At 37.7% G+C, this 15876-nt stretch overlaps 1 protein-coding gene across 1 annotated transcript in view; it reads left to right on the top strand.

Moving 5' to 3' along the window:
* The first annotated feature begins 4954 nt into the window (after positions 1-4954).
* The window catches only part of LOC140246237 (lysine-specific demethylase 5A-like), a 69333-nt gene continuing 58411 nt past the window's right edge, over positions 4955-15876 (top strand). The window contains exon 1 of the mRNA XM_072325694.1: positions 4955-5218. Coding sequence (XP_072181795.1) covers positions 5072-5218 — 147 coding nt within the window. The 5' untranslated portion in view covers positions 4955-5071. The remainder of the gene's footprint in view (positions 5219-15876) is intronic.

Raw genomic sequence — 15876 nt, forward strand, 5'->3', positions numbered from 1 at the left:
AATCATCTATTGAACAGGAAACATAACTCTCTATTTCCAAGACATTTACCGGTCACAAAGAACTGGCTCAATGATTCACTATTCACGGCAGTATTAAATGATAGAGTAACTTTGTTTGTAGAATCACAATACCTGTTATAGGAGAGGAACAAGCTGGTTTTAGATGCGGATATTCAACTATGGACCATGTATTTTCATTACATGCTATTCTTGATTTTTATTTACAGAGAAGGAAAAGGGTGTATACAGCTTTTGTTGATTACAAAAAAGCATTCGATTTGGTTGATAGATCTTCACTGTGGTTGAAATTGTTTGACCATGGAATTAATGGTAAATTACTCCGGGTCGTTAAGGATATCTATAGAAAGTCAAAATCCTGCGTTTTTTATAACAATTCTAAATCAGATTTTTTTTTTAAAGAGTAACATAGGTGTAAAACAAGGCGAGAATTTATCACCAATATTATTTTCGTTGTATTTAAACGATTTTTCGTCATTTCTGTCTCAGAGATGCCCTGGCCTGGATTCTCTTTCGTCAGGTATCAATGAAACGTATTCTACCGAAGAAGTGAATATATGTTTGTTGATTTATTCACATTACTATATGCAGATGATACGATTGTGTTGGCTGAAAATGCTGAGGAACTCCAGTTAGCTCTTGATGCTTTATCTGATTATTGCCAATTGTGGCATCTGACCGTTAATATACTGCTAAGACTAAGATAGTTATTTTTTCCCGTGGAAAAGTTAGAACAGCTCCTACCTTTCTTTTCGGAGATGACAAAATTTGTGTCTGCGATGATTATGTTTACTTAGGAACGACGTTCAATTATAATAATAATTTTAAGAAAGCTATAAACAAACAAGTAACCCAAGCCAAAAGAGCGTTGTATTCCATGAAAAGTAAAATTTTACCTCTCCTCCTTCCAATCGACGTAGAACTATAAGAGCTATTTGAACATTTGATCATGCCTATTTTGCTTTACGGCAGTGAAATTTGGGGTTTTGAAGACCTCGCCCAAATTGAAACTTTCTTTTGTAGATATTGTAAGGAACTTCTTGGATTACATAAGCGAACTCCGAATTGTATGGTTTACGGAGAAATAGGTAAAGATAGATTACAAAAAACAGTGACCCTTCGGATGTTAATGTTTTGGTTTAAACTGGTTAACAGTAATATGTCAAAGATAGCGCATGTTTTGTATAATTTTCAATATGTTTTATCGGCGAGGCAAGAAAATTCGATGACATGGGTAATAAGGATAAAAGAAATATTTAACAACTTAGGTCTTACTGCAATTTGGAACAGCCAAGCATCACATCTCACTTTAGCTGGCTTCAAAAGTTTAGTTAGTACCAGATTAAATGATATTTACAAACAAGAGTGGCATAGTACTTAGTAGACAAAAATTCTCAATGTTTAAATTATCGAATTTTTAAACAGGATCTTCATTTTGAAAAGTATTTTCGACACCTAAATGATTCACAGGCAAAAATTTTATGTAAATTCCGTTGCGCTAATCAAACTGCCAATTGTTTCTGGAAGATACAATCAGATTCCAAGAAATGAAAGATTTTGTACCCATTGTAATGAAGAGAAAATTGGCGATGAATTTCACTACCTTTTTCAGTGTAGACTCTTTAATGAACAACGAAAGAAATACTTAAAAAATATTACTGGAAATACCCAAACACTATGAAGATGGATCAATTATCTAATTGTCAAAAGAAAACAGTCCTTTCCAATTTAACCAAGTTTTGTAATTATATAATGACACATGTTTAGATTATTAGTATTTTTTATCCTTTTTGCAAATACTACATGCCTTTTTTACAGGCTGTGCCTTCTTTACAATTGATATATAACTTATTTGTCTTTTCACTCTCTCCTCCTTTTTTCTTCCATCTCTCTACTTCTTCTTCTTCTCGTTCCCGTCTCCATATTTCCTTCATTCTTGTTCACTTATAGCGTATGAATTCATTTCCGTATGTCTTTGCGTTTTTCTTTTTTCTGTTTCTATTTTTCTTTTTTTTTTCCTGAACCAAAAGTCACTCGTATATCTTTTGTTAATTCACCAGTCTTGTGTCCTTCTCACTCTCCCTCTTCACCTCCATATCCTTTCTCTCTCTCTCCTCTCTCTCTCTCTCGTCATATTTCCCTTTCTTTGTTTTTGTTTTGTTTTTTGTTTGTTTTTTCTTTTTTTTACCATATATCGTGTATATATTGTTTATTTCTGTACTTTTTTTTCTTTTCATCAATCGCATTTCATTCTTATTTTTTTATATAGTTGTTTTGTACACTTTTCAGAGTTATTTGCAATTATTATTTATTGATATTATAATGTGCTATATGTTTTTCATTGGACTCCGATACCCAGAGTTTGGGTTGTGAGTAAATAAACTTTCAACTTTCAAAACTTTCAACTTTTCAACTCAGTTCTTCCACTCCAAGGTTCATTAGATTCAGGACAGCCTCACTCCTGACACCTGACCCGTCGTACATCGGCATCTTTCGAGACCATTCAACCGACCACTCCTGATGAAACACAATCATTTCTCTGTAGATTGTCAGCTAAGACTTGTCAACTCGACCCTGTCCACACTATTCTCATCAAGGACTGCTCCTTTTCGCCTATGTAGTCTCTGAGATCATCAACTTGAGTCATAATGCGTGCGTATTATACCTGTCCTTAAAATGGCGCACATTCTTCCTTTATTGAAAACTCCAATCTTGATAATGAATCGTTTACAGTTGAATAATTATTGTCCAGTTTCTGTAAGCTCCCGTTTTTTGTTAAAAGTTCTTGAGAGGGGGTGGCGTTCTCAAGATTGATGATTATAGTCTCGATAACGACCTTTTTGACCCATTTTATCTGCAATATCGATCCCATCACAGCGTATCCTTGTTAATGTATCCAACTTCATTCTTCAGTAGACGGATGGCGGAAAAGACAGTAACTGCTATGATACTGCTATAGATTTATCTTCCACTTTCGATACCGTTAATATTTTGTTGAATACCCTCATGTCTCTCAGTGTTAAAGGTCAAGCATTAAATGGTTCAAATCTTACCTGTCATGGATGTCACTCTCAAGCTGTCTCAGTAAATGGTTGTATTTCAGATTTTTTTTTACATCTTACATGCGGAGTTCAGCAAGGCTCTGAGAGGGCCCACCTTGTTTGCGCTCTACCGAACAGGTTTGAAGAATACTTTTCAAAACACTCTGTCTCTTATCATATTTTACGCTGATGATGTTCAAATTTATACTTCTTTCAAACCAAATCATAGCAATGCAGCCAGCGCTGTCTGTAATCTCGAAACATGTAAAAAAAAAATGTTTATAATTGGCTCAACTCCCATTCACTGACATTAAATCTTTGTAAAGGTGAATTTATTTTGTACAATCCTAATACACAGCTCCAGTAAATTTCCATCTCTTTTGTTACTCTTGCTGGGCATGGGTTGTCTTGTCCATTTATATGCCGTAACATTGGTGTGTATTTTGACTCAAACTATATGACAACGTCTACACAAATCCAGCCTGTCTCAAAATCCGTTCAGTTACGTAATTCAGGTTTCATCCATAAATATCTCAACCCTATCGACATAAGGCGTTTTCACATCAGCCCGATAAAAATCCAAGCTCGAGATATTTTTCGCGATCGCAAATTAGCGCGCTATTTTATTTCCTATTCACATCAGCCCAAGCATTATCAAATAGCGCGCTTTTCGCATTAATTATCCTGCTATTTCGGAAATTTCCCGAGTTGGACTCGAGAAATTTTCTCGATCAGTTAGCGCGCCGATTTGTATTATCAAATAGCACGCTATTTCGTGATCGGGTTAATTTCCCAAGTCAGAAAATATCGCGCTATTTCGAAACATCGGGCTGATGTGAAAACGTCTATAGTGCCACTGAGAAAATTGTTCATGCTTTGATTAACATCCCGCCTGGATTTCGACAATCTCTTGTTCGATGTGCCTCATAACTCATTAGCAAAACTGCAAAAATTATACAAAATACAGCTGCTCATGTTGTAACCGTTTCCAAAAACACATTCACATCACGCCAGTTCTGAATTCCCTCCATTGGTTGCCTATCGAAAAAAAAAAGCATTTTTTTTTTTTTTTAAGATTGGTTGGCCTCCTTGTCGTCCCTAGGAGTTTCACACGGGGGGGGGGGGGGGACGAACTTTTGCTTACGCCGATTCCTCAAGTTATGGAACTCACTCCCTCAATTTAAGAACAGTAATTCTGTTGAAGTACAAGTTAACAATAATCTCAAGAATTATTTGTTTGATTTGGTTTATATCATTGATTATCATTATTTCTATGAACTAATACATTACCCTTTTCTATGAATGTCCCACATAATATCGACTCCCTATGGAGATAAGGGAACAGAGTGCAAAATTATTGATTTCTATCTCATTGTTGCCTGAAAAACATCCAATTTAAGGAAAGCAAGAAATGGTATATACATGTACAGCACTGAAAGATTCCCAAGAAAAGTTTCAGTATTTACAGATTTAGTCTTTTCCGCAAAGCTGACTTGCGAGAAAAGTTATATCGTGTGTCTATACGAACAGAGTTTGGTGCGCAGACTGGAAATTCCATGTGAAAGTTACGAGACTGAAACTTCATCTTCATTGTTATTACACTGTAATTTGTCAAGGAAACACACCTGCGAAGCACTGCGTAAATGGGGGGGGGGGGGGGTGCAGATGCTGCTTTCGATCGGACAAAGTTTGTGTTGATGGGAGCACGCTTTTTTTCGACTCCCATGAATATCAAGTACACAATGTACAGTGTACATAGATAGATATCTGTACGTATGCTAAATAATACGCATGCGCAGTCTTCACCGCTGCCATATCGATACTGCGTTAGAACGATACCACAACATTATGCGTGCCTACCGATATCGCGATACTCAGAAACACTAGCAATCCACGTAATGTTTTCGCCATGATCACGCTGGAATGGTGCAGGAGACGGAGCAATATTGCTTCTAGCAACATTATATTTTGAAACAAGTCGTTAAACTTCGGATCCTATTGGAATTATTATCATGATCACTGAACAGGAATTTGTCGCGCCTCCAGAGGCTCCCGTTTTTGAGCCTTCGGAGGAGGAATTCACGGATCCACTGGCTTACATAGCCAAGATACGGCCAATCGCGGAGAAAACTGGCATTTGCAAAATCAGACCTCCTCCGGTAAGGAAGCCAAATATCAGTTCAATATATAATTCTGAAAACAACATATTTGTGCCATTGTCCAACTGTTTTTGGACCGTGTATCGTGAAAATTCAATTTTCTACGGAATGTAAATTTTTCTAGGGATTAATAAGTCCGGTCGAGGAAAATTCTCCAGGTTTTTAGAGCAATCCTCGCCCTGGCCCTGTGAAGAATCGCTCCCTATGACTTGCGTGTTATGCTACGGCAGGTCAGGAGATACCGTACTACGTGCGACCCGTTTCTTGCTGTGCGAACTCCCTCTCCCCATTGTTTGATCTCCGCGACAGTGATGCAACGGCGACAATTTCTGAGGATATTCGTTCGAATATTCTGATATTTCATTCCAAGTAATGGTCATATGAAGTGAGTTTGTGTGCCAGGTTGGAGTCAAAATATGTGCTGACAGCTGCCCAGTGATAATTTTTACTGCCTTAGTGATTTTGTAGGGAAAATTTAATTGCCCATGAAGCAGTCTGGAAAATGATTTTCAAAGTTCAGTCACTTTCTGGTGTGGGTTGGGCAGTACATATCACTACATGAAGGAAAAAAATTCTTGTGATCACCGTTTCACCCATTTTTTTCAGCGAATTGATGCAGTGATAGCAATATAAATATGATAAATGATGAAAACATGAAGTACCACTCCTGTCATGATGACAAATCTTGAAGAAAATCCCAACAGTGACAAAATCTGAAGAGATTTAGACAACTTTGCAAAGACTCCTCTGCTCAGAGTAAAAGCAATATGGCTGCCCAGAAATTGAGTTGGGGGCTGAAGCTGCTCAGCCTGCATGGCTTCAAATGAATTTCTTGAACTCATATGTCTCGGAAATATATGATTCATTTAGAATCATGAAGTAGAAACCATGTGCTGACGTGACCATGTTATTTACCAGTGTGTATTGTGGCAGATTTTGGAAATATGGTCAAGTAAATGAAGCCATGGGATTTTGATCTGAGTGAAATTGGTTGACTCAGTCATGACATCTAGAGGTCCATGTGTTCTCTCATTATCATTCACAAATTTCATTCAGACACTGTTCCTTTGCCTTCAAAAGTAAATTATTTAACCATGAAAAAGATATACATTGTATTTCTGGTCTTAAAACTCAAATATCCTCAGCAAGATGCACTATCATTTGTACCTCATGATTCTTTTCTATTTGTAATGTCTATAGTGTAGGGCTCTAGCCTAGAGCTAGTGTCAAGTGATAAACTAGAGAGTTGAATTGTCCAACATGGCACCCACTGAAGCACAATCGTAGCATTCACTTCATAGTTATTGAAACTTCAGTTTGATAAGTCAGTTTAAAGGCAACATTTCATGATGCTTGATGTATTAAAAGAAAACAGCTAGATTTTTAAGGGAAAAAAACCCACAACCCACAAGTCTGATCAAGTCTAATGTACATACATGTATTGAAAAGCTGTAGAAACATTTGTCTTTTAACCTACACTACAGGAGTTGAATACTCTAGCTGATGTATGCCAGGCTGCCATTAGGCCCTACTGCACTATTCAGGCTGTATTGTACTCTTCAAGTTTCTTGAATTTTCTTATGAATTTGATTCCTAAAGTTTAATTCTGGACAATTTTTCAAATGGGGGCATTCAACCTGATTATTAGTGTATAAATTATAAAAATATTGCTATTGCCATTGCCAAACATGGAATGAAAGGCTTCAGGATATCATACTTCCTGACTTTACAACAAATATGATTTGGGAAAGCAATAGAATCTGGGCGAGGGTCTTGGATGGGGCCCTTCCCCCTTTCAGAGCAGGGAAAATTTGAAATTTGAGAAGTACAATGTACATATTGTACATGTATAGAGGACTATAGTTGCATTTCAGGGTACCTGCTATTTTAATTATTATCAGTTAATGAGACAGTTAGATAATTTAGACATTGCAGTGAAATTTGCAGCAGTGGGAAAGACCAGAAATTAATTAACATGTCCTTAATGTAGAAGGAAGGACAACATGAATATTTGTCACATACATGGCCTATTGTATACGCAGGGAATATTTTACTAGGGGGCAAAAATTATAACTGTAAAAGTATAAATTTTCATGCATTTTGCGCAACCAGAAACTAGTGCGAAAATAAAAGCATAAATGTGAATATTTTTGCTTGTCATGTGTTTCAGTGGTTGATGTCTTGCTTATCTAAATGCGGAATTAAAATCATGCAAAATTCATCTTACCCAGTTGAGTGTGAAAAATTACACTACTTGTGCAAAAATATCCAGGTTTACAGTATTATCAATATTCTTATTTTTTTTTTTTTTTTTGAATTTTGGAGGGGAGAGTGTAGGAGGGGGAGTTTCCTCCTTCCACATGAGTTTGCAGTATATACAATGTAGAACTGAATATCAGTGAACTGGTGCACAGTTTTGGGAAGAATGTTTTGAAATTTTGTGATAAAGTAAAAAGTATGAATATTCAGGGACATTGCAAGTGGCTTACTCTTTGTAATTGTAGTTTAAGTCACCTATTTTCTGTACCATAAATTAGAATGGAGATGGAGGGTGTGAATTTTTTTTTTTTTTTCAATTTTCTGGATTGATATGTAATAATGATCTGATGCACACTTTGGGGATGGGGGGCATTTGGAACATTTTCAATCAAAACATAAAAATTAATATTGTGTGCAAGAACAATTTGAATGGTTAATGTTTTCGGTCTCTGTCACCTCTTTTTCTGCATGTATACATGGTGCGTCTTCACTTCGCGGTAATATAACTGAAGTCCATGGAGGTGGACCAAAGGGGGAGGGTGTATCACAATTCAATTATCAATTTGAAAATCTACTTGCTCAAGCAGGCAAGTGGAAGAAAAATATGTTATGTAGCACCCTGTGGTGGACACCTTTGGTAGAATTTTAAGAACATTGATCTTCAATCAAAGAAAAAAAAAATAGGAAATGAATATTTAAGGAATGTGAATAGCAAGTGTTATGTCTGTCACCACCTTTACCCCTGCATCTGCTAGTTTACTGCATACCAAGTCTATGGAGATGAACAGGAGGAGGGATGTTAGGGGTTATCCCCTTTTTGTAGTAATGCGTTGAAGATGGGCTGATTTTGCTACAGCACGCATTTCCCATCGACACCTGCCCAAGTATACTCGGGACTCGTCTTCAACGGGGCTGATCAGGGAGCCTGTACGTTTTCAGAACTAATGATCTGACCAGTGCACACCTTTGATGGGATTTGAGGAAATGCTTAAAACAGTACAAGTATGGGTACTGTATAAGCTGTTATTTTCGGGAGGGTTTAATTTTTGTGAATTTCGCGAATCTCAGGTGGACCGCAAATTTAACAACACGCAAAAATGTCACCATATGCTAAGGTACAGAGTTGAGTGCGCTTACATATGTAGGCATCTGTGTCAATTCGCGAAAACAACATCTCGTGAAAATGTCCGTGACCTTCTCGTTCGCGAAAATATCTGGAGGCTAAAATAACAGCGTATAAAGTATAAGTTAAGTATGTACAGGCTCGGTGATTCAGGGCAGTTAACTCATCTAAAGCTTTCGCCCTGGCTGCCTAATTTGCATCAAGTATTGTATATTTAGCGAGTCTAAATTTTCGCAAATCGGGACTTCCTGACGATTTTGCGAGTGGTTAAATTCGTGATCGTGGACTATAGGGTCCTACATGTGCGTCACATTCATATTGGGATCAGAGTCATTATTTTTGTGTGTCTTTAATTTCGCAAATAGCACTTGACTCATGAAATATGCGAAAATAAAAACCTTACGAAATATTCGGTGTACACAGTAAACAACGTGTTTACACAAAACTGCTGGGGAAGTGTTGCAGGACAATCGCAATATTTTGCCTCAGAAGCCATCAAATGATAAAATCTACCCAGCAAATTGAAAGAGAAACTATTCTGTAACTCGCAATGTTAGATATTTTAGGTTCTATTGAGGATTAACATGTGAAAATAACATCTAAACTTAGCTTTAGAAAAGGAAAATTTGGTCTTTAAAAAACATCAGTTTCTCTTATTTTTCTTTATTGCCCAAAAGAATGAAACTTCAGCATATTATGACTTGTGATAGTACTGTATGTCCATACTGTGTTCCTAATAGTATGGGCGCTGTTAAACGAGGAATGTTCACATGCATTTTAATTTCATGAATTTTGGGAGAGCAAAGATTCACAAAATTAAAATGCACGTGAAGGCTCTTGTCTACACTATATGCATTGAATGCCAGAGGCACTTCGCGAAAATTTCAATCCGTGAAAAAGGTCGTTGGCTCCAATTCACGAAAGTTTCGTGCCGCTAAAATATCATGTTTTACAGTATCTTTTTTGTAATGTTTGTCGCATGGTTGTGCTGAGAAAAAAAAAATCAAGATCAAGCTGTCATTTGTGACCCATGCACTGGTAAAATCCATAGCGTAAGCATTTGGCAGTCCGATGTATCGGTTTCCGTGCTGCATTCAACAGTTGAAGCACATTGCAGGGTTCGTTCCACTGCCGTCTGTACCAAAAACAAAACCCTGTCGCCAAACCTGACACCATTGATTGGCTAAGCGTGTGCTGACCAGTAGAGGATGCATGCGCGGAAAGATAATCTACCCAAATAATATTTTTGAACAGTCCATATTACATGCAAACAACGTAAAAGACTTTATAACAGGAATTTGTGGACGTACATGTACAGTACATGTACAACATAGCATTAAAGTGTGTCATTATACTGTATTCGCACAGTTTCTGTGGATACAAAGGTTCTTCGTATTTTCCAAAATTTATAAGAGTCGCACTGCCCATTCATACACTTTATGAGCTGCGCACAGATTTGGAGTGTAGATTTTAGCATGCAAATGAAAAATGTCTGAATGATGTTACAAGTCATTTCTTTACATATAATTTGTAGATATACGTTCTTTGGTCAATTCCTCACCTCACCAAATAATTTCATCTTTCACTGAATGCAATATTCTGTTCATTGCGTGAATTCAAAACATCTATTATTTGTTTTGTACAACACGTAGAAATAGGTCCTTGTCATTTGGTGTTTTATGAATATAGAAACAAAAGATAATGTGTGAGATCTGAGTGCTAGACGCTAAAGCACGCTGTCTGTCAATATGCTTGATCACGTGCCCACTGCAAATGCAAGCATTTGACGTACATACATAAGTTTTTATAGTGTGCTGGGCTCTTGGCATGCATGTAGAGGAGCAAATCACGTGGATTCAAGATTGCATGGTAAATGGAGCTACAATTACATTCGGAATGATGACGTTGAGTGAAATGGGACAAATGATCAGTATCAAACAACCAGTCAAATGACAAAAATCTGTTTACAAACTTGTAGGTGAATGATTGGTACTATATAGTAGTTTTGCTTGTAAACTTTTTAGTTGATGTCTATAGCACCACACATTTTGCCTTATTCATCATACATACTGTACATGCGTTTTTCCTTGTTTCCCCTCGATACCAACATGTCATTGTACCGATGTAATAATTACTATACATGTCTATTAGCAATTTTGAACTTGAGGTCTGAGTAGATAAAATTCTGAAAAATATATTTTCATGATTCATGAATTTCCACTGGCCAAGGTATGATAATGTCAATTTAGAATGTATTATATACAATGTACACTAACTTTAGACATGTACTGTAAACAGTCAACAGTTTACTAATGATCTTCATCTTTATCACATTCTAAAAGGTTAAAATGTTTTCAGATGGCTTTCATTGTACCGTATTCAATCATATAATCATTCATTACTCTGGAAAAATGGAGATCATCTACATAATGTACATTTGAACTCACTGTACATGTTGTACACTGTAGCTCTGTGCAGTTTACACTGTCAATGTACCAGGTATGCTGCCAGCTAGTGGGGGATGCACTCGTGCTGGCATGACAACTTTAATAGGTGGTGGTGGTTGGCACAATGAGTAAATGTACATAATGTTTTTTCAGTTTTTTCCCCCCTTTTGAAGTTCTTTAAACAGTGTCTGTATACATGCGTGCACTTCAAAAAAAAAAAAAAAATCAGTAATATAAACATTATATTATAAAATAACACATGTACACTGTACTGTAACTGACTGAGAATGACCTGTGTTACAAAAACTGCACACACTGTGTATGGAGTAACTGTGTCCTTTGCATCTTTGTGAGCCCATAATACACTTGTACTGTAAGTACAGTCAAACCTGCCTTAGCGGCCACCTGCCGTATGCGGCCACTGGAAAATCCCTCCAAGAGAAAAGCCGTGTTATAGACCCTGTGTATAGCTTCCACCTGTCAAACGCGCGGCCAGCGGTCACCAATTTTGCCTCCCGTGGTAGACTTACATGTAGAACCTGTCTGTAGCGGCCACAGACCCATACGGAGCTGCAGCCGAGCCAATAATTCAGCACATTTTTTCGCTTTGCAGCTGTGCCTGTCATTCATGGCTAGCGTTCAGTCATGGCCACTGCTAGTGCTACAGTACATTAACCCATCATTCAGTCATAGTAATGCACTTAATATTGAAAATTTTGCTTGACGTTAAAGTAGGCCTACACGCATGCTACTGTGCAACAAATCGATCAATACCAGCATTGTTCAATTCATGAAGCACACATGTTCACACATCGCATACTACGTCATCAATGTACGTATGACAATACGTACATTGTACATGTACATGTAGGCAATGCACACAAAAATGTTTGATAACTTGTCAATAGCGGCCACCTGTCTACAGCGGCCACTCCTTTCGTCTCCCTTGGGTGGCAGCTGTAGATGGGTTTGACTGCGTCAGCCTTGTCATAACGGAATGCTACATGCAAGTACTAATGTGACAAGCCTATTTCTGCAAAGCTGGTGAATGTTCATACATGTAGTTTGGTATTCTCTGTGTCACTCTTATTAATACAAATGTAGCTCTACAATTTCTGCAATGTACTTTGAGCACAAAATCATTAATCAAAACTTTTACTGCAATTTTGATGTAACCTCAAAAGAAACCAAAATATCAGAGTATTTTAAAGCTAGCATGTTTACTTTGGAGTATTTATGTTATGTAGATCTACATTTGATTCCACCTTACTTTTTCTGCCTAATAGCCCATGCGACTGAAAGATTTCCATAAATAACAATACTGTTTGTTTGAGTTTGCTTTAATCAATGTTTAATGAACGAAAGTGGAGTTGCATTGAATGTCAATGCTTTTATTTGTCTTTGTGTGTGTGTGTGTGTGTGTGTGTGTGTGCTTTGATGTTGCTACTTCACTCATAGCTTGATACTCGAAAAGAGGCTTAAGGGTCTGATTCACCCAGGAAAAAAAAGAAGAGAAAAGCAATAATTAAAGGGGCCGTGAAGCCCAAATCAACCTATTTTTCAGGTTTAGGCCAACTTTATGTAATGTTTTGTGCTGATTTCGCATTTACAACTACTTTTTGATGATTCTGATGAATAAAAGAGTTATTTTGAGAGAATATACAGCTCTGGGAACGCCCCCTGAAAAAATGTCAAAAACACGCCCACGGCGCGCGTAAGTCCTCATACGTCATCTCAAGAACGATGCGAGTTCGAGCGCTAGCCGAGCAGACGCTACTCAGCTGTATTATAGCACGTAGTTCTGTTAGCGGATAGCAACACAACTAGTGAGACCTCTAACTTGTTTAGCTATTCTTCTTATGAATAACCCTTGAGGCTTTAAATCGACAGTAGTATGGAAGAGAGCGCAAGTCACTCTTCCAGTTCAGATTCCGAACATCGACAGTCTTGCTGAATTTTATGACCAAATTCCAGTTATTCTGCCTACTCAACGTGCAGAAATAAGGCCCTAACGTTACGGCTAACTTACAGTTTGAGCCAGAGCTCGAAAATGAAGTGGAAGATGAAGGTGCAGTCGGAGGTGAAGACGAGAATGAGCCAGAAGACATTGAGAGGAGGCTGGGCAACAGAGATTGGTAAGTCAAACTGTTGATTTTCATTTAATTGAAATTCTACTGTTTTTTTCTGTAGTTCCCTAGTTACCAATTTGCCCCTTACCCGTACTTTTGCGGCTTCGACGTGCATTACCCAATCGGCCTGGGGAGCTGTGCGCGCTTGCCATAGCCGTGCACAATCACTGTCAGCCGAGCCTGGCCGCTCGGCAAGCTGGCCGCGCCATGCATGGCCGTTCTATCGATGTATTCGGGGTATTTAGCGTTGGCGTAGATTTATCGTTGTTTTTTTTTTTTTTTTTTTTTTTTTCATGAGCTGGCCTAGGAACTCGTAACTGAATGAGCAGAATTTAGATTTGTTTCGCTCAGCAATCACATTTGCATAAGCTATGATGTTGATTTATGGTAATGGGCTGGACTCTGTATAAAAAGTAAACAACAACAACAACACATTTTTTATTGTGGACTATAGCCAATAGGGAATTATGTATTTATCGGGCTCCCACCAGCTCAGCCCCGGCGGTTTCCCGATGCTGATGCATGTACAAACAACAGCTGCGCCTAATCTTGCAACGTGCAAGACGTGACCGCAGTGACTGCGCACAGTGACTGCACTGGGATCGACATGCTGATGAATGATGATGTTTCATTTCATTAATTATCCCTGCTCTTTATCTGATCATAAAACCTAAATCTGAAATTTATGTGCATTCTTACAATGAACAGAATTTTAATCAGGCATTTTTAGGGCTGCCAACTCTCATGCATTGAGCGTTGAGCCGTTTGATAGACTCACTCATTTTGGTCCTTTCTCACTCTTATTTCATTTGCATGCATTTCTATTGATCTCACTCATTTTGACTCCTGAATTATAGCATTGGCCTATGGGAGTCTCACTCTCAACTAGATAAGTTTCCAGTGTTGGCAACCCTGCATTTTATTGCTTGTCCTGAAAATCTTACAGCAGAATAGGCCCTACATGTAGCTGCATGTAGGCTACCTAGGTTCTAACATTGTTAGATCTATCTATAACGTTATTAGAGTTTAGACCTCACATAGGGCTAGGCCCCCCTATGTGGAAATTCTTTTCTTTTTCTTCAACAATTGTAATATTTTTGATCAATGTTTACGTCAACTAAAGAGACAAACTCTGATCATTCCAATTTCAGAGCAAAGTGTTAATTTTTTGTTTCATCTAGTACCATATCATCTAGTACCCAGTATTATGATTTTGTTTTTACTTCATTTAAATTCATTGATTTACATACATCTTTTTCTTCTACGAGTATTTGATACTAGTGTATTTATACATGGGGGAGGGGGGAAGGATTGCAAATATTGGCCCGTGGTGCATGATAATGAATTTTGGCAAACTTGTAATATATTGCAAACCATGCCTCAATGACATAATATCTCGTGTACATTTCACACAAGAGGGAAACTTCGTAGCTATACACACTTTTTTCAACCTTGCATAATAGCAGATGGGAACTTGGGAAGAGGTCATATGTAATATGATACTGGAAGTGTTCCTAAAAATACTTATTTTGAATCAAAAAAGTTATTTTTGTCACAAATTTTTTATTTCAGAAAGCAAGCAATAATCCTCATTTCCTTGATCCCCCATTTCTGTCTTTTGTTCAGGTGCTCATGCAGTGGAGGATGTGTTGCCATGCCGATGGTCAAGGAGTCTGTGTGCTGCAAAGAAATCGCACGAGTGGTGGCAAAGATGGACTCTTTTGCTGGCGACGACTTGGATTGCATCACCATGCACCTAGGGTTCAAGACCATTTTTGCCTGGATGAATATGTATTACACTTAGAGACTGCATACTATCAGAATACAAACAACAATATGATGAAGATGCCAGAGGTGATGCCACAGACAACAAGTAAGTGTTTTTATGTTTTTGTTATTATTTTTTGTGTGTTTTATAAGAATTTTAGTTATACTGTAGTTTAGATTTGAAATATGCTTGAATATACCCAAGTTTGTTTGTGTGTGTGTGTTTGTTTTTTTTGTGCCAAACTTTTAGGCCAAAAAAGTGAAAACCCATTCACAAGAAATAGTGTATAGGCCCTATGTTACATATGCAGCCTTTGACTGATATTTTCATGGATACACTGTACACAGATCTAGCATTGGTGTCTTGCTTAACATGTGAACAATTAAAAAATTATTGAATTAAGGGGAAGTTGTTAGGCCATTATCTAGCGTACGTTCACTACTGAGTATACATGTGTGGATTAAATGTATGCACGAGTACACATATGAGTAATTTGCACTGGCATAGGTGGGGTCACAGGACCGTGCCCCCCTCCCCCCTTGATCGGGGAGAAAAAAAAAAAAAAAAAAAAAAAAAAAAAAAAAAAAAAAAAAATCTAATATGGACTTTCAGTGCGTGCCATTTCTTGAACTGATATTCAAAACTCTCCCTACCGTAGGGGGTGTATCCCCTCTCACACCCTCTCCCACTCGGTCGCCTTGGCCACCAACCCCCCCCCCCCTCCACCCTCCACCCCAGTTGAAAATTCACCACAGTGGCAATATGAAAGCCTGATGTACATGTAATATGTTCATGCACTATATATCTCTACAGTCATCTAGAATCACATAAAGGCATATTTCACACTATTGCTAATCAATATCTGATGCACATTAAGGAAACATTGGGAAAGAAAAGGAAGCCATTTATCAAAGAAAAGGAAGCCATTTATC

The sequence above is a fragment of the Diadema setosum genome, chromosome 2, assembly GCF_964275005.1.
Source record: "Diadema setosum chromosome 2, eeDiaSeto1, whole genome shotgun sequence".
Classification (NCBI taxonomy): domain Eukaryota; kingdom Metazoa; phylum Echinodermata; class Echinoidea; order Diadematoida; family Diadematidae; genus Diadema; species Diadema setosum.